At 39.8% G+C, this 19473-nt stretch overlaps 1 protein-coding gene across 2 annotated transcripts in view; it reads left to right on the top strand.

Moving 5' to 3' along the window:
* Positions 1 to 10515: 10515 nt before the first annotated feature.
* Positions 10516 to 19473, top strand: part of ARFGEF1 (ADP ribosylation factor guanine nucleotide exchange factor 1) — a 108533-nt gene continuing 99575 nt past the window's right edge. For both annotated transcript variants that reach the window (XR_008597401.1, XM_054984602.1), the window contains exon 1: positions 10516 to 11121. Coding sequence is in view for 1 of the 2 variants with exons in the window: in XM_054984602.1 (XP_054840577.1) it covers positions 10998 to 11121 (124 nt within the window). In the remaining variant the exon portion in view is untranslated. The remainder of the gene's footprint in view (positions 11122 to 19473) is intronic.

Below are 19473 nucleotides of genomic sequence, written 5' to 3'. Positions count from 1 at the left end.
GATATTAAAATGCCTGCATGGATGAACAACTTAAAACATCATTGCTATTCATCTTACTATGATCCAAAAGGAAAATTCTTATTTAGTATTGCTATTTAGTATTGCACAGTTCTTTGTATTTTAGTTCCCCCTTTGTCATTTTATCAGATTATTAAGATCCACTTGAAAATGCTTTAAAGAAAAGTAGGAAGGTATCCCTTAAATTGATTTTATGCGTATAAAATATAAGAGGGTTGTTAAGCATGCAATATTACTTTGACTTTTTGTTTCATTTTCAGCTTCCAATTTTCATCCTAACCAGTTTCTGCTCTGCAAGGCACACTTATAATTTATTCTGGTCACATCGTATCAACTATAGGAACCTTTAGAAGTGATTTCTGGCAGTTAAAAAAAACCTTCAATTTTCCCCCAGTGTTCAAAATAATTTTACAGGCTAGTAAATAAGCAGTTAAACCAGACAGCCTTCTTTTAATTCACTGCGGATAAATGCATGCATACAACATCCCCAACCAACCCCCAGGAAAGTGGCAAGGATACATAACAGCAAAAGGGCTATGTGGAGCGGGCTCCTCTCTGAATTAGACACACAAAACTCAAAAACTCAAACCTGAATCCAAAGGTAAATGTTGCTCACTGCACACAAACACTTAGGGGAAAGTGACCATTTTTATAACTTCTGAATGCATCTTAGCTCATCTGAACTGAACCAAACCTTTCACAAAACTAAAAAATAGTTCTATATCCAACGCAAATTAATTAGGGGGACCAGGCATAGAAGGCACATCCAATCAAATATTTTTGAAGTCAAACACATACAAGATTTATTGAGTTACTGCTTCTATATTTACAGAACTGTAACATGTGAATTGATTGCCATGTGAAGACTTTTATACAATGCTATTTGGTGAAGTTATCATATGGAGACAATTTCCCAGTCTGTGGATTAGACAACCACGGTTGCCAACTCAGGATTGGGAAATTCCTGGAGACTTGGGGGTTGGAGCCTGGGAAGAGTAGGTTTTTGGGAAGAACCCACTGGGGGGTAATACCATAGAGTCCACATTCCAAAGCAGCCATTTTCTCCAGAGGAACTGATCTCTGTAGTCTGGGGATCACTTGTAATTTCAGATCTCCACACACACACATCCATCTGGAGGTTGGCAAGCTTAAGTGCCCCTAAAGTTACAGGAGTACAATATAGGAAAAAGCAACAGAGGGAGCTTTCAAAATATTTAGCGTAGCTTTTTCTTCGGCACTAGGGTTTTTTAAATGACTAGTGATTTAAACATTTGCCACTAAATACTGTCTGAAACTGTATGTGAATGCTTAGTATTCCCAATAAACTGCTTACATGAAAAACTTCACATTCACAGGAGCAGATTGTGATACCATGTTTTAATATGCTATATTAGTTACACCACAGTATGGATTTTCTCCATTCTGTTTTCTGAGCCACAGTTCTAACACAGTGAGGTTGTGTGATCCATGCATTCTACTACCTGGATTGAGGAATGTGTAATTTCAAAGAACAAATTAATCAATTTCCCTCAGAATTCAAACTCTCATGTCAATAAACGAAAACACTTGTTTGTTGACATCCATTTACTGTTCAAACCTTTTCTTCTGTTGTATGTATGATTGGATGCTTTCAGTCAGCTTGAGGGAAAACATAGTCCATTATCTTACTCTTTCAATGACAGGAGTTTTTAATGTATTTTGTGCCATGGACCCCTTTGACAGCCTGGTGAAACCTATGGACCCCTTCTCAGAATGTTTTTAAATGCATAAAATATATAATTTCTGTTAGATTAGTAAAAATAAAAATGTAATTTTTCCCATCCAAATTCATGGACCCCTTGAAATCTATCCAACCTCAGGTTAAGAACCCCTGTTCTAAGAGTTTTCCCATCTGCCCTGTCTAACCTTACCATAACATTCTTCTAAGCTTCTGGGTTGGAACCAAATAGTCACAAACAGAGTATCACTGGTGGACTGGATCCTCTACCCCTCTTCAGCAGTTTCCCACCACCACCATGAGGTGCCAAAAAAAAAATTGCTCTGGAGGTTCAGGGACCTGAGGAAATAGTGTGGGCTACAACTTGAGTGTAGTCTTCAAAAATCACAGTTCCTTTCTCGTATGAGCAGAAGGCACTTTTGGATCCAATTCTCCATTTTTAGTTTCAATTTTCTGAATGAGAGATTAGTTACAAACCTTGTTTTTTCACCCTGTGGTGTCAATAATGGCTCACCGTGGCCTTAATCATCGCTCTTTTGATGAACTAGTATTTGGAGACAATCTTTAACAGGCAGCTGTCTATTGTCTATTCTTGATCCAGTATAAAATTGATGAGAAAACTCCATATCTAATCACCTGATAAAATTTTACATAAAAGCTAAACCTAACAGTACAGTCCTATGCAGAGTTACTCCAATCTAAACCCATTGACTGCAATGGACTGGAGTAACTCTGTACAGGAATGCACTCTTAAGTTAACTGCCTTGTTTTCAGCTTCTTCTAACATGAATGTCTACACTGATGTAATCAGCTAGTTTGCCATGGGATCAGGATTGAACTATGGGCTAAGATTAAGGTAACTCTGCTTAGGATTGCACTGTAAAAGTTATTATTACTGGAAATGGATCTAGGAACTTAGTAACGATCCAATGTTAACACGCCCAAATGTAGTTTAACATTGCAGAACGACTAAAGTATTAGAAATAGTTACAAGTGTTTCTTCTTGCCTATGTTTCTGTATATTCTTTAAAATTAAAGGTTATTTCTGTTTACGTATAACTTTCTCCTCTGAGCTGATCCTATTTATCTTTGTCTTTTCTTTCCTATTCTAGGAATGCTGTTTTATTTATCGTTCAGCATTTATATGCAATCTCATATCATGCCTTCAAAAACGTTTCAGGGCACTTTATACATTCAAATTCTTTTACATGAATGGTAAATAGGAAAAGAAAAACTCATTAAAACATGGGACTAGCATCTAATGCAACAATTTAAAATACAAATGTCCAAATAAAATGTATTTACAATTTCCCTCAAAGCTTCAACAAAAATGGCTTTATGAGTTTCACTACAGTACAAGCCAGAAAGAAAATTCCATAGCTGGCCCACTCTTTATCATTATGAATCTGACCAGATAAATACAGTAGAAAAGAGTAAGAATCCAATAGCACCTACAAGACTAACAAAATTTGTGGTAGGGTATGAGTTTTTGTGAGAGACAGCTTACTTCTTCAGATACCAAAAACTGTTTTTATCTTGATCAGATAAATACAGTATTTGAAGCAAAACCTCTCCTGAGTTTATCATTAAGGGCAGCTTGTATGTACTACGCACAGTTCCTTCTTTAGGTATCTTCTGGAGTCAGCTGAAAACTTTTTTTTCCTGAATGACCTTTTTTAGTTATATTTTTGCCTCTGGTGCATATAAGGTTTCATGGCTGATATTAACTATTTTTAACTATTGTGTATAGATTTTATTATAAGCTGTCTTAGGTATCTATTTTAAAATAGAGAGGAAGGGTATAAATCTTCTGATAAATAAATGAAACACAAAAGAAATATGTGTGGACATCAAATAGACGAATAAAGATAAACTACTTCTTCTGAAAGGAGGATCAAGAGCCAGCATAGTGTGGTGAGTACAGTGCTGAAGAAGGAACTGGGAGACCTGGGTTTAACTCTTCAGTCTGCCACAAAAGCTTGCTGAATGACCTTGGGCCAGTCACACATCGTACACCTAACCTACTTCACAGGGTTGTTGAGCGGATACAATGGAGGAGAAGAGAATGATGTGAGCTGCTTTGAGTGTCCACTGGGGAGAAAAGTGTGGTATAAATGAAGTAAATAAATATAGGGTAAAGTCAAATGCTCAAAAACAAGTTGGTCAGTGTCAGCAAACAAATTTTCTTTATCACCACTACAGATATTTTCCTCCTTTTTAACTATTTCATTTTCTGACCAGAAAAAAAAATCTGTTTGTGTGTACAATGATCCATAAATACAACCACAAACATCCAAATAATTGTCTGACAGCATCTAATAGAATTTCAACTATTGGGCAACAGATTTGTTTCTTGAAATTACTGATTCATTAGCACATCCTTGATTCTGATCAATAAATGGATTGATTCCTGTCAGAAATTGTAATATAAACAATTGAGGTATTAACAAACTGTACATTTAAAGAAGTTAGTTAATGGGGTCCTCCCCCTCCAGTAGTGACTCTGTTGATAAATTTCATTAGTTCTCTTTGTTATTCCTGGAAGTAGGTTTACACATATATTTCTCTGCAGTTTTACATCGGAATTCATTACTCTTGAAAATTCCAAGTATCCCTTTAATAATAGCATTCAAGAAAGACTGCAATAATTTGAGGATTAGGACAAGCCTTCCTAAACAAAACTAAATGGTTAGATATTAGTATCAAATAATAACATTTGATTTATATACTGCTCTTCAGGATGACTCAAAGCGGTTTACAAAGTATGTTATTATTGTCACCATAACAACACCCTATCAGGTGGGTGGGGCTGAGAGAGCTCCAGAGAACTGTGACTAGCCCAAGGTCACCCATTTGGCTTCAAGTGGAGGAGTGGGGAATCAAACCTGGCTCTCCAGATTAGAGTCCCGCGCTCTTAACACTACACCAACTGGCTCTCACACCAAATGCAGCATCTCATCAATGAAATGAATGGGAACGCAGCACAAAAAGCCAATGAGTGGCTTATAGAATGTAGATTAGTTAACACAGATGTTAACTGTGATTACTCTGGCACTATAAGGTAAATTTGGAATTTTTCTCAGAACCCTAGAACTCCTTGAAAGGTATTCCTATGTAGCCCCTTACCTTCTTTCCAAGCAAAAGGAAAAGAAATCTTTCGTATTTTGAACTCTACTGTTTGTCCCATAAATAACCAGAGACCAAATCGTCACCTGAAGCATTATTTTTATTGGCTCCAAACCAATACATATATATAAACTCCTTGACTCCCATTCACACGTGATACACATATGTTTTTGGATTATTTGATTCCTACATGCTTGGATTCTTGCTTTGAAGCTCTGAGCCTTTCTTGGCATGTCAAAGAATCAGTAGATCTAGCTTTCTTGTTTTCTCTCTTACACTGTCTTTTCCCTCTTGTGTTTCCTTGAGTACAGTAATATGTACAGCATTTGGATGCCTGGAATGACTTGCTTTTTTGTGGGATTGTAAAACAGGGTATTGACAGTAAATGCCTGGTATTATCTTGTCTGCTTGAGATGTGCCAATTCCTCAGCCCGGATAATTTTATGATTCCTCTTAATAAACTTTATTTCTGCTTTAATTATATTTGGATCTCAGTGTTGTTTCCTTATACTCTGTCATATAAATGTTCTAAACAAACAAACAAATAAATCAGTGTGAATTTGGGCTCAAATTTATTTATTTATTTGGATCATTATCATCATAAACTTTATTGCATTAGCTCATAGCCTTAGCCAACAACACCAGGAGAAAACCACAATACAAATAATGTCAATATCAATTAAAACTAATAAATTTAAAATTAAATACACAATAATAATAAAAATCATAGCAATAAAATAGGAAATTAGTGGTAACTTACTGTTCCTATATTATCACATTGAACTCAGCATAGTACTTGCAGTTTATTCATCAGCCAAACTAGCAATAGATGGTTTTGACAGTCACCCAAATGATAAACTGCCATTTGTGATGTTACCCATGTTTTTATCAGTAAGGGATATAATAGGGCTGTTCTGGTCCAATCTCCCAAATTGGAAAATGAGCCATTTCATATTGACATGAGTCTAGGAACAGGTGTCTCTCAACTGTGCATGGTGTCAGTAGAGTTACAGTGCAATCAATGGGCTTAGCTGGAGTAACTCAGCATAGGATTGCATTGTTAATCACTTGTTCCAAACCACCCTGTGGTAACCAGAGTTGAAAACAGGCATTCAGATTCTATTCCAACATTTTGCCCATTTTGGCTCTGACTCATACTTTTAAGTTAGAGTTCAATGCTTTCTACTTGACTTCTTCTCCAACTGCTCCTTTAAGTATCTGTTTGGCCCCATGTTAACAGCACACTGGCACCTTCTATTTCTTTGGTATTTCATAATGTTTAATTTGGTGTGTGGCAGTTCAACATAAAAATCTGGTGACACTAACAGGGACACTATCAAGGCTTTAAAACAGGCTGCTGTACTAAATGCAGAACAGTGTTTCCCAATCTGTGGGTCAGAACTCAACAGTGAGTTGTGAAGTGGGTCACAGGCCAGCCATCCCTACTGACAGCTCCTACTCCTTGCACCCTTCTCTTTCTCTCATCTTCCTTTCCAGTTTCTCACATCCTTGCCTTGCCCTCTCCCTTTCCGACAATAATAATGGGGGAAAGCTTTCAGGCAACTAGTAATGTTATGACAGTAGCTGGAAGAAGGCGGGGGGGGGAGTTGAAAAGTAGATGGGAGCTGTTTCAGTGCATGGAAAATCCAGAGGAGGAGAGAGATGTGTGCAAATGCAGGTTGTTCTTGGCACTGCTCCTTCAGCAGCCCAGACTCTTGCCCTGCAGTGCCTCACTGCCCTCTATCTGCTGTGGGAGATGTACTTCACTGAGCCACTTGTCACCCACTTCTTTGCTGACATCTGCCAGCTTCCCACATCTCCTCAACCCAGTGGCCTTCCCCACCCACTAGCATCTTCTCAATCTCTTGAGCCTGTCCTGGATGGGTCACCCTATGTAGTAAATTTCAACTTGTAGGTTACCATACCAAAAAGGTTGGGAACCAATGATGTAGGGGATGGTTACAGCAGGTATGAGTTATAACATCTAATGGCCTCTACTCCTACCTACATATCCTTTTATGATGCTGAAGTAGCCTATGCAGGACCTTCTGTTTTTAGGCAATATCATTAGTAAGCATGCCATGCAGTGAAGCCCCATTCAAAACTGGGAACTGTGACTGTGACACTTCCCTCACTGAAATGCTGTCTGTTTCCCTGCCTCTTTTAATTCTCACAAATTATGCTACCACCCAGATCACATTGGATCTACATTTAGCTGAGTACTCATCTAGTAACAAAGGACAACTAGCGTGAGTATAAGCCTTGAAACTGTTAATCTTACATTTTAGCAGAACCATTGAGGGCACAGAAAAACTGCTGAGGAATGGAGTTTATAAAATGAAAAGAGTAAGAACAAACTTTATTTTAAGAAAACGTATAGTTCATCATATACAAAAAAATTAACTTTCCCTAAACCTATCACTAATACTTTCCTAACTACTTTTAGTTTTCAGGCATCACTCTGAGGTGCCTTAACATTGCCTGCCATCCCCAACACAGTTAAACTGCAGTCTTAGATACACAGACAGACAATCATTGCTGACCCAGCTACCTAAGTCAGATATATCTACCTAAGAGATATATCGTCCTTTAAGGTGGGAGAAGCAACTGTACAACAGACTCTCTTCCGTTCTATTGCACTACTGTAGACGAACAGTGTCTGAAAAAAGATGCTCATGGTATCTTGGAAAACTGTGGGCCTATTCATAGATGTGCTTTCACAAAACAATACACAAAAAAATTCTTATGCAAAGAAAGACACAGGCCATACAAATCACTCCTCATTATCACTTCTCCTAACAATCAACTATAACGTTTTAGATATTTATTTGTGCACTTTACTGATACCCCAACTTTTTCTCCAATGAGTATTAGAAATCGTTATATTTTGTTTGGTAGCAGAGTTACTCAATTGCAATTTCCACAACATGCAGTAATTAGTCCTCAGACAATTAAACTGTAAAAAAAAAGAACTTCCATTTATTGAAACAGATCCTATTCACAGCAATTTCTTGTAGAAGAAAGAATCTTAGTCTAAAGCATTACTTTTCCAATACCATGATCAATTAGTTCGGCACTAATTTCCCACTGCAAGCAAGGGAAAGATACATGTGACCTCTCTGTCTGAAGACAAAAATGCAAGAGACAGAATCTCTCTCAATGGATAGGAAGAGAGAAGAGGTCAAGAGGCTTTCCCACCTTAAGCAAAGAAAAACCACTTGCTTATTAGAAAGGTAACACATGTATACAGAGACACATGCAATGCCTGCCCCCCATGTCCAAGACATGCTGAGTCACTTATGACAAGTGCTAGTTTGAGGTGCTTTAGCAACACAAAATGCCACCTTTTAGTTTTTACTGTTTGTGTATTTTTGAATGCCCAATTATTTTTTAAAAAATTCTCGTGTTTTGCTCAGGATTGCAGAAACCAGTATCTAAGCCCCAGCTGTAAGGTTTTTTTTGATCTGCACAGAAGCCTATTTGATTATTGGTTATGTAATAGCTGGCCAGTCTTAGGTGGAAGAGTCACTGTGACTTCCTCCATGAATCTTCCCTTAATAAGATAAACTTGTTAGGTTGTGGCAGCCGGCAATTGCTCAATATCTGTATTAGGTCTGGCTCCAACCAGCTTTTTTGGTGGTGAAAAAGAGAGGAAAAGCTATGCTAGAGATGATGGGACCTGCACGGACAAAGCATGTGTTATCAGGAATCAAGCAATTAGGACTGGAATTAGGGGATACTGAGTGAAAAGTCTGGCTGGATCCAATCCTTAGTTTTTAACTGCTATAAACTGCTTCAAGAACCAACTTTTTTGTTGCTATTGACAAGCAGAGTGAAAATACAGCTAATAATATAATCAAAAAGAGTCCAGTAGCACCTTTAAGACTAACCAATAAACTTGGTTAGTCTTAAAGGTGCTACTGGACTCTTTTTGATTTTGCTACTACAGACTAACACGGCTAATAATATACAACATAAAAAAGCTTTGCTTTCCTGAGGAACCTTATACATAGTACAATTTAGTAAGCAATGCAATGTTTACTTCTAATATCATCAATCCATGGTCTTTATTACATGACAGAATTATTAATCCCACAGTTTGAAAACAAAAGGCTGTAAAGGCCCTCTTCATCCCATCATATATGATTCTAAGTTATGCTGCTGTTTAGCCAGAATTTAGAATTTTAAAATACCACATCAGTCATTCAAAAGGGCGAGAATCACCATGACTTCCTTCCTTAAGAAAGAGGATTTGTGAAACAACTCTCAGGGCCTCAACTGTTAATTTAGTATGTGCTGGGGAAATGCTTGAATACAGTTACTGTTAGTATATTTTAGCTCATTTTTAAAAGTTCAGTTTTGTAATTTGGGAACACTTTCAGAATGTATTTGTATTTGATAATGGGGCTGAGTTCTCCTAGTAGCTGTCATTTAGTTCTTATTTAGAAAAATAAACAGGATGCTTGTGACATGTTAGTCTTTGAAGTTTATGTTAGAATTAAAACTCATTAGTTGGGGGTCACTGTAAGTCAGCTATGGCTTGAGGGCACCACACACACACACAGAGTCTTTAAGGCATCAGAACCCTACTGTTTATTTTTGCTACAACAGCCTAAGGTGGCTACCCCTCTAAGTTTACCTAAGGAAGCCCACTGAATTGCCAGGAAAGATGCAAGTTTGTTGGATGCTGGTTTAGTTGAGCCAAGACACCAATCCGCGTTTCCCAACTTTTCCAACCCGTCAAGACCTTTCATCTGTGATGAATACTAACTTCATACACTTTCAGGTAGGGAGCTGAGTTGGTCCGGAGTAGAACTGCAGAATTTGAGTCCAGTAGCACATTAGAGATCAAGAAGATTTTTGTTCGGGGTATGAGCTTTCAAGTCTCAAAGCTCCCTTCTTCAGCTACAGGGAGGAGTGGAGATCCTTGAGCCTTTATATCCCAAACAGCAGGGGATCAGGGATCTCCACCCCTCCCTGTATCTGAAGAAAGGAGCTTTGACATCTCGTTGGTCTCTAAGGTGTCACTGGATTCAAATACGGTTTGTTCAACCGTACATACTGTTTTTTTGCAAGTTTTTAAAGTTCCTGGGCGTCCCTTCCATGGCTTGAAGTTCTACTATTCACGTTAACCTATTTTGCCTGAGTCCGAACTGAAAACAAGAACCAATAGAAAGCTTTAAAAAAAACTTTATCCTCTACGTTTAATCTTAATCACCCTTTGGAAGGATCAAGTAGAGAAACAGCTACTATAACCAAGTTTGAGAACTCGCAGCTCTAAGTCTTTGCATGCCTTACTGTAAGCCTAATCCTATTTACTTGGACTTGCTTTCAAGTAAATGTGTTCAAATTTGGGATGGGTTTATTTCTCACCCCCGCAGAATAAACAGAGGCCCATTCACCCGGAAGAAAGCACGGAGCAGGAGCGCCTGTCCCGCTCCAAGTATGAGGGATCAAGCGGGCTAGCGTCCTCGCCCGGCCTGAACGAACCCTGCTCGCCAGGGGCAAGCCTCAGCGCTGACTCAAGCGCGGCGGGGAAGAGGAGGAAGCAGCCTGCTCGCTCCCTGGCGCCGCCACTCAGCCTCTTCCCCCGTTCCTCTCGGTCGGAAGGAGAAGCGCAGGCCCCTCCTCTCCTCACACCTGTAGCGCAGGCCTGACAGCCAGTCCCGGCTCAGCCTCTCTGGCGCGGCCGCCGTCGCTGCCTCCCTGCGGCTGCGCCTCCGCCTTCCTCCCGGCCTGAAGCAGCAGCAGTCACCACAGCAGCCGCACCGCTGCCGCTTCCTTCTCCGCAGCCACTCGGGCCGCGGCCTTGACGTCGCTTCCTTCCAACATGGCGAGAGTCAGCTGCTGCCACTGCTGCTAGTGCCGCCGCGACTCATGGAGGCTGAGGCGAGCGTGCAGCGCCGGGGCTGAAGGGGCCTCGAGCACAAGAGAGCCGGCGTTTCCCGAGGGCCGCCGTAGCCGCTTCGCTGGGACGCAGCCTCCTCAGCTCCCGCCACAGTTTCACCAGGAACCAGCTTCCCAGCCCGGGCCCGGGGGGGGGGGGAGTGCACAGCCACAGCCACAGCCAGGGCTCGCGAGAGGCTCCCCAGCCCTTCCTTCCGTCTTTCCTTCGCCTTACTTTCATCGCGCCCCCATGTATGAGGGGAAGAAAACGAAAAACATGTTCCTGACCCGGGCCTTGGAGAAGATCCTGGCTGACAAGGAGGTGAAGAAGGCGCATCATTCCCAGCTACGCAAAGCCTGTGAGGTGGCCCTAGGTAAATGGGGGCGGCGGGTGAGGCACCTGCAGCGGGAAGGCCTTGGGATGGACTGGGGAGGGAGCAGCGAGGGTCTCGCGGGGCAATATGGGGAGGGGGCTGGTGTGAGAGGGGGTGGAGCGAGGCGACCGGGGTGCCTGTCGGGCCAGGTCTCGGGTTGGCTTGGCAAGGGGCGTCGGGAGGACAGCCAAGCCCGTGGTGCTGCTGATGCAGGAGGCAGGCCTTTGTGATCTGGCACAGTGGTGGTGGTTGGAGATGGATACAGCTAGGGGAGAGACGAGAGAACTAAACAAGGCCTGGTGCGTCTCTCTCTGTGTGCGTGTGTGTGTTGCCTTCGTCTTAGGGAAGAATGGTGCGTGTGGCTTTTGATGGAGTTTGTGCATTAGGAAAGCTCTCCTCCTTGTTGACGGCGAAACGCGCTGGGGTTGCCTTGACATGGCTTTCTTTCACCGTCGCTCTCGCCCACACACACACACCCTGCATGAATAGGCAGAGAAGGTGTGTACACAGCTGACCTGGAAGAACAAGGCCATCTGGGAGGGAGCAGGTGACAGGCAGCGATGTTGGGGGGGGGGAGGGGGGACGGAGAACGGAAGCTCTAGAAAGGGAATGAGCAGGGACAGAGACATCCTGCCCGAATTTACAATTGTCTGTTTTTCGAATTGAGAGATAGTTGTGTTGTGAGGAAGAATAACAGCAGGGAAGAATATAGTGGCAGGAGGAACCCCTTTTAGTAAATCTGAGTGTGTCAGGAAAAGACCTGCTGGGAAGAGAAGGAGTTGCCTTCAGTTGTATGGTTGTTGCAGCAAGAATAAAATAAAAATATGGTATGGAAACCACATTTTACAGAATTGAACCATTCATCCATGATCTTAAATTGGGGCTTGATCCCTGCACCCAACTGAAGTCAAACTCAATAATTTCATTAGAGCAGGGAGATACTGAGATGAAAATGCGCAGGTGTGATATAGTGTTACATTTTTCATTTCTGGGCTGAGCTTACTTTGTATTTGTTAAAAAGATCTTTGTGTAACTTAATGCCTGGGAAATTAAAAAATGTGTTAAATCTAGAAAAATTGGTTAATGTTCTCCCCCATGGCAATATTATATAACTTGTGTGTATGAGTGCATGCGTTTATGTCCATTTAATGTGTGTGTATATATATTTACACATATATGTAAATATATATATAAATATGTGTGTGTGTGTATGTATGTGTATGTAAATAAAGAAAGCATATTATTTCTGTTGATATGCTAACCACTCCACTCCACTAGCTCTCGAAGGTAAAGTTTATTTAGCTTAGAGTTAATCTACAAAGCTTTAATCTTATTAGGAAGTAAATTTTATTGAACTCAGTTGTACTTAAATTAATCTGTTTCGGATCAATTTTTAAATGTGTTAAGGCACTAACATTGCTTGCCCATCCTACAATAGTCAAGGAAACTACAACATCACAGTCAGTTGAATCTGATCCATCTATTGACTTAGCATGGGTGTTTCTACATACACATCAACGTTGGTGCCAACAGACACATGAAAATGTATATCATGACACATCTAGTTAGTAGCAGTTGTTGAAATATGTACATATTTGGTTCAGAAAAGGCTCAGAAGGGTCTGCTTTCTATGTGATGGTTTATATATATTTATACAGAGAGAGAACAATACTGGTTCAGTATGGAAGTGCTGGATCACTTAAAGATCTTTGTTAGTCCAGAAGAAATATAAAGAAACAAAGTTCTAGGTGTGTCTATATACATATCATGTTTAATTTTCTCTAGAAATAGTTTTAGATCCAGAGGAGTTAGCCATGTTAGTCTGTAGTAGCAAAATAGTAGAGTTCAGTAGCACCTTAAACAGGGCTTTTTTTTCTGGGAAAAGAGGTGGTGGAACTCAGTGGTAGAACTCAAGACCGCACAATGATGTCGCTTTGGGTCAGCTGGAACAAGGGGGGAGTTTTTTAATTGCCCTCAGTGAAAATGGTCACATGGTTGGTGGCCCCACCCCCTGATCTCCAGACAGGGGAGTTTAGATTGCAGCATGGAGGGCAATCTAAACTCCCCTCTGTCTGGAGATCAGGGGGCGGGGCCACCAGCCATGTGACCATTTTTAAGAGGTTGCGGAACTCCGTTCCACCGCGTTCCCGCTGAAAAAAAGCCCTGACCTTAAAGACTAACCAACTTGATTGTAGCATAAGCTTTCCAGAATCATAGTTCTCTTCATCAGAAATAATTTGAATCTTGTGAAATGTCATGGCTTCTCCACCCCTTTAATCTTTGACAGTGATATATGATTACATGGAGTTTTGAAGGTTACACTCACAAATTAGATTTTTGTCTGTTTTGATTGATTAAAACATCCAGGAGATTAAATCGTCCAGTAGAAATTGAGAGATCCTTTGTCCAGATCAATTAACCTTTTTTTGCTTGAGGATAAGTTATCCCAGTCACATAAAGAAGCAGTGGTTCATCCATTGCTAGTGGTTGGGGGAGGTTTACTTTGTTAGGTGGTGGTGGTGGAGAGTGCCCTCAAGTGGGGTTTTCATGTTAAGAGACTAAAGGCAAGCACCAAGTCGTTACTGACCCATGGGTGGACGTCGCATCATGACGTTTTCTTAGCAGACTTTTTACGGGGTGGTTTTCCATTGACTAACAGAGGGGGGTTGCCATTGCCTGCCTCTGCATCCCTGGTCTCCCATCCAATTACAACCTAAGGCCGACCCTGCATAGCTTCTGAAATCTGACAAGATCAGGTTCACCTGGGCTATCCAGGTCAGGGCACTTTGTTAGGTAGTCCTGGACAATTGTTAACTCTTTTCCAGTTTCCAGTTCGGGGACAAGTGATGAAGCATGTAGTATCACAGCAATTTGAGGTATTTTTGAGTAATTCATCTTTTTTTGACACATTTTAATCTAATTTAAGGCCTGGTTATGGGATGCTGACAGCGTTAATTTCAGTGGTGAAGGATCACTTACAAATAAGAGTAATTCTTCCAAGTTGCTTTTGTTAGCTGTTTGGATGGCTTTTGATACCATTGAACTGTTGGGAGCATTTGGGGTAGGATTCTTGTGGTTTAGAGGATTTTTTGGTCTGATAGTAGGAGCCTTGAAAAATGCCTCTGCATTCATGTAGGATTACCATAAGCTACTGTATTGCTGGTTCCCTTTAATAGCTATTTAAATTTGCTGAATGATATAAGGAGGTTTGAGGTTTGGAGTTGGATGTCATCAAGATGTTGGTGATACCCCATGCTGGGTTCTGATAAGTTTGGTGTTTGGCAATGATTGGATATTTTGTAATTTTACTGTGTTTTTTTTATTTTTGGTACTATCTGGATTCTATAAATTGTTTTATTGACTATAAACCACCATCAACTATAGAAAGGAGTGATAATTTTTAATAAAATGTGTCTATCAGGTAAGCTAGACTATGCTATTTAGATATTTTTCTTTCTTGTGTTGGTGAAATTGTTTTTACATAACAAGCCTTGAATTTGATCTGGCTCATGCTTATTACATGAGGCCTGTACTGGCTCTTTTTTTCCTTCACTGTTTCTTTTGTATTCTTGGTGCTTATGCACTGAGAGCCAAGGAGCCTTGAAAGCACAACTAAAACAGACTGCATTTTCATGCAATAGATATTACTCTGGCTCTTTGGCACTGTATTGCAAATGGTTACTAATGAAATAAGCAAAACATGTTAATCTAGATTTTTTTTTTGCTCTCTGCCTTTGATACCTATATACTGTTCAATATTAACTTTATATTATATTTCGGAAGAAACTTTCTACCTTTGATAACTTCATAGTCCAGTATTCTCACCTTGTGTTATTTTCCTTTCTTAGAATAATAATGAATGCCTGGTTCTATGTTTGAGTTTTACAAAGAATTTGACTCTTGTTGATTTTTGAAAAAGCTTCATTATTTGCAGTGTTCTTTGAAATGCTTCCACATTAGTTTTTTCTGTGCATTAATCCAATTTGTTTTACCACACCTGTGAGGAGTTGTCATTTCTATACCTACAAGGCAATGAGATTGGCCAACAAGAGAGAGAACACTAGCGTTGTGGGTAGCTGAGTTGTAGTAGAATAGCAAGATTCAAGTCCAATAGCACCTTAAAGACCAACAAGATTTTCAGGGTATAAGCTTTTGAGAATCAAAGCTCCCTTCATCAAATACAAGTAGGAATGGAGATTGAAGTCCTTCAGAGTCCATTCAATAACTAGAGCTTAAATTTAAGAATCTCATAGTGTAGCTCACACATGAATTCTTCCTTTCGCCCTACAGTCTTCCTTTTTCAGCACTGTGTGACCATTCTAATCCTGATTAAAATAAAACCAGATATACTCCTAAACTTCCTTTCCAAATGTATCTTTATTTAGGACTTTCAAAGAATCACTTTAGACATAGCACAGAAACATATGCCATGTGAACAAGCCATATGTTCACATGTTTCCTCCTTCATCTCCTGTAGGTGTCTGCTTCAATTAGTTATTTCAACTTGGATCCTATGATTGTGTTCCATATGCCCTTTGCTCAAGCCACTGCAGAGGACAGTCTCTGCTGTGGAACTTGCTTCTTCAACTCCTGTTATTTCCATTTAACCAAGATCAATAGCCTTCGGTGAATCCTTTTGCAAACAGAAGTGTCAGCAACAGAATAATTGAGCTCTGCTGTGGCGGCTGTCAAGCAGTTGCTGGTGGTTACCGGCCCGAGGGATGTCCACCTGGCCTTGACCCGGGCCAAAGCTTTCTCGGCCCTGGCACCAGCCTGGTGGAACACTCTTCTGATTGAGATGTGGGCCCTGTGAGATCAGCTGCATTTCTGCATGGCCTTTGGCTGAGTCGATTAGTTCCTCCTCATTGCCCGTGTCCTGCCACCCTGCCATGGATATGAATTTTAATCTGCCAGCTGCTTTATGGCATGTTCGCTTTAAACTGAATCTGATAGCAGTTTGTAACTGTTGATATTGATGGTTTTAATATTGCCTTAATGTAAATTGTTTTGACATAAAATATGCCTGTATGGTTTAGTGATGTTGTGACCTGCCCTGAGCCTGCTCGTGGGGAGGACAGGATAGAAGTCTAATAAATGAAATGAAATGTGGCTAGGATGAAACATGTGCAGATTGTGTTCACAGGAGAACAGTTGTGGCTCAGTGGAAGAGCATCTGCTTGATATGTAGAAGGGTTGCAGGCTCATTCCCTGGTATCTCCAGTTAAAAGGACCAGGCAGTAGGGGATGTGAAAGACCTCGGCCTTAGACCCTGGAGGGCCTCTGCTAGCCTGAGTAGACAATATTGACCTTGATGGACCAATGGTCTGATTCAGTAAAAGGCAACTTCATGTGTATAAATCAAACCTTCTTTAGTGCAGTCCATAATTTACTGTTTCTTCCAAACCAGTAAACTAGACATTGTCCTTGCCCTTGAAACCAGGATTATAATCTACAGTCTGAAGATGGTTTGTAATCCTGGTTTGAATAGTAAATGCTAGCTATACTTTGCCTGTTTAGATGTAACATCAAATTATGGTTTGTAGCAAAGAAGTAACTGATTGCATTTGAGCACATAGAGGAAGAGGGAGCATGTGAACATAAAAAGCTTGTTCCACAGTGCCAGACCTTCATTTGATGTTGAGTCTGAATCAAGTCAAATTAATTTTAGAGTGTACCTAGTTTCATATTAGCCTAGGTTGGCAACAGTAGTGTATAATACCAAAACTGGGTTTGGAAGAAGGGGAGTTAGAGGATGTGCAGGATTTCAAGACCTATTTTTGATTCTTAAATCTTAGTTTAGTTGTATTCCTGAACTGGACCCCCCCCCCTCCACAATTTGTGTATTTCCTTTATGCAATCTTGGACTGTATTAATAATCCTCAAACCCTTTACTCCTCTTTCTTACCTATCCTTATATGAAACAGAAGCTTTCTTTTTAATACTGCATAATAAAGTAAGGACCTGTTGTGTAAATCTCTCTCATTTAAATGGGCTTTGCAGAGGAAAAGTTTCTTCTATTTGCAGCAGTGAATCATCTTGACTTTCACACTTCCTTAGTTAATATCACCTCTTTTAACAAATATGTTTCCTGCTGCTGCAACATCCTCTCCTGTCTTTGCTCTGTTTCTGTTATTATCTTTTTATCTTCTAAACTAGTAAGTTTCATCTTTTTTATTCTTCTACATATATAAAATTACCTGTCCTCAAGTACAATTGGAGGACAGATCTTACTAGTATTTCACAATGCAGCTCTTGAAATAAGGTCTAAACATTTTACACATCTCAGATATATTGGGTATTATAGCACTGCAAAAAATGTGAGGTTAGCTATTCAGTGGTTTGTGAAAAATAGTCTTATGAGTGATTTTTCAGGAGGAAAATCAGTGTTAGTGATTGCTATAAATGGACAAAAGACCACTAATATATTATCTTTATACCACAATAAACATACGGTATCTTGTTAAAAACTGTCAAAGACAAGTAAAACAAGTAAACACAGAGCAGAGAAATAATATTAACATGGTTCCAAGTTTTACTCAAAAGCACAACTGAATGCAATGGGATTTACTCCCAAAATCATATGTAGGCTTGCAGCTGTGCAACCCAAACATATAAATGCTTTTTGAGAAGGAAAAAAAGAGCAGATTGGTTTAAATGAAGCCACCAGGAAAAGAAGTTCTCAACATTCCTACAACGGTGTGTGCTTATTGGTTGCTGTAACAAAACTTTTTATATTATCCAAGAGCAAAGAGAAGACCACTTAACAGATTGCAGCATTTGTGATATGTAACAGTAGTTTGAATACTGAATGAATGAGTAGTTTTTCCTCCTGTTGAAAGAGCTGCAGCAATACTTGTTGAAGCAACACCAATAGCAATAATCCTTTTCTGGTAAACTGTAGGAAAAATTAGATTTATAACTAATGCCATATCCCGTCTTTCTCCTCAATAGGGGCCCAAAACAACTTCCATTGTTTTCCTGTCATTCGTTTTATCCTCACAACAGGCCTGTGAAGTAGGTCTGACTGAGAGTGTATCACCCAGCAACCTTCCATGGTAGATGGGGGTTATGAATATTAGTGAAATATTAGTGTGTGTGTTATGAGCTGTCAAGTTACTTCTGTCTTACGGCAACCCTATGAATGAATGCCCTCCAAAATGTTCTATCAATGACTGCTTTGACTTTGATTAAACCCTATGATGAGAGACACATGACAGGTTGCTTAAAAGCTCTTATTACATGTTGTCTATCATGGAGATAAAGTATGCCTGCCACAAACAGAGAACCTTAGCTTTGATTGCAGATGGCACGGGGGTGGGGCCTAGAACTCCCAGGATCATCCTGAAGTTACTTAACAATTCTGAGACTCGTATCTTTATTTTCTGATGAGTTATTCCTGCCAGAAATGGAGAGACAAGTGAACACATGGATCCTTACATTATTATGTATGCATGATAACTGCAGGCTAAGTGATTTGTTATGATATTTGGTTTGCATCAGGATCATATGGAGGGAGCAGATAGAACATTTTTCTAGGGACCCATTGTGGCTCTCAGCAGCCCTGTCTTTGGGAAGGATTAATAATGTTGATGTTTTGGGTATGCTTGGTTTTATAGCGATCTTTACTATAACTTAATTTAAATTGTGTTTATTGTAACTGTATTTTATTGTATTTGTGAATAAATGTAGCATTACTGAGTCTTTAGAAAGTTTTAATTGATTTCTCTTTAACATTTTTCTTTAAACCGTCATTTATCTAACTTTTGCAATAGCATCTCCTTTACGTATTATTGTTGCAATGTTGACTAACAGAGATATAAAACTCGGAATTATTTAATCTTCAATTTGTGTCCTGTCCTGTGCCATATATAAAATTAAGTTTGAATTTGGCCCAGTAACATCGGTCACACAGTCTCTGCTTTGTTCTGATTATAGAATTTCACTGCTAAATAAACATCATTGTTCTAATTGTATTTTCTTTGTGTTCATCCTGCTTTGTGCTAGAATTTAAACGTTCTGTTTGTAAATGTACTTGTTTGTGATTTTGTGTGCTTTCAACTGTGTTTGTTTTAAATGCCGTTCTCTTGCTGTGTACTGTGTCAGCAACAGGTTACAGTTAAGAGCTCTATTCATTTAAAAAAATTCTCAGAATGTGTATTCTTTTCCTGATAATATGCATCTTGTGTACAGCCTGTATATAAAGAAAATATTAAGCCAATGAAGCAATTAAATTCAGCTTGATTTAATAAACCAACAGTGCCAACTGGAGCAGAGTTACACCTTCAAAGTCAGCTGGTTTAGAAGGGTGTAAATCTGCCACGGGGGTGGTTGTTTTTTTTGTACCGTATTCAC

This window comes from Eublepharis macularius, chromosome 7 (assembly GCF_028583425.1).
Source record: "Eublepharis macularius isolate TG4126 chromosome 7, MPM_Emac_v1.0, whole genome shotgun sequence".
NCBI classification, from domain to species: domain Eukaryota; kingdom Metazoa; phylum Chordata; class Lepidosauria; order Squamata; family Eublepharidae; genus Eublepharis; species Eublepharis macularius.
Note: the sequence above shows the minus strand (reverse complement) of the source record. Positions and strands in the feature narration are given on the sequence as shown.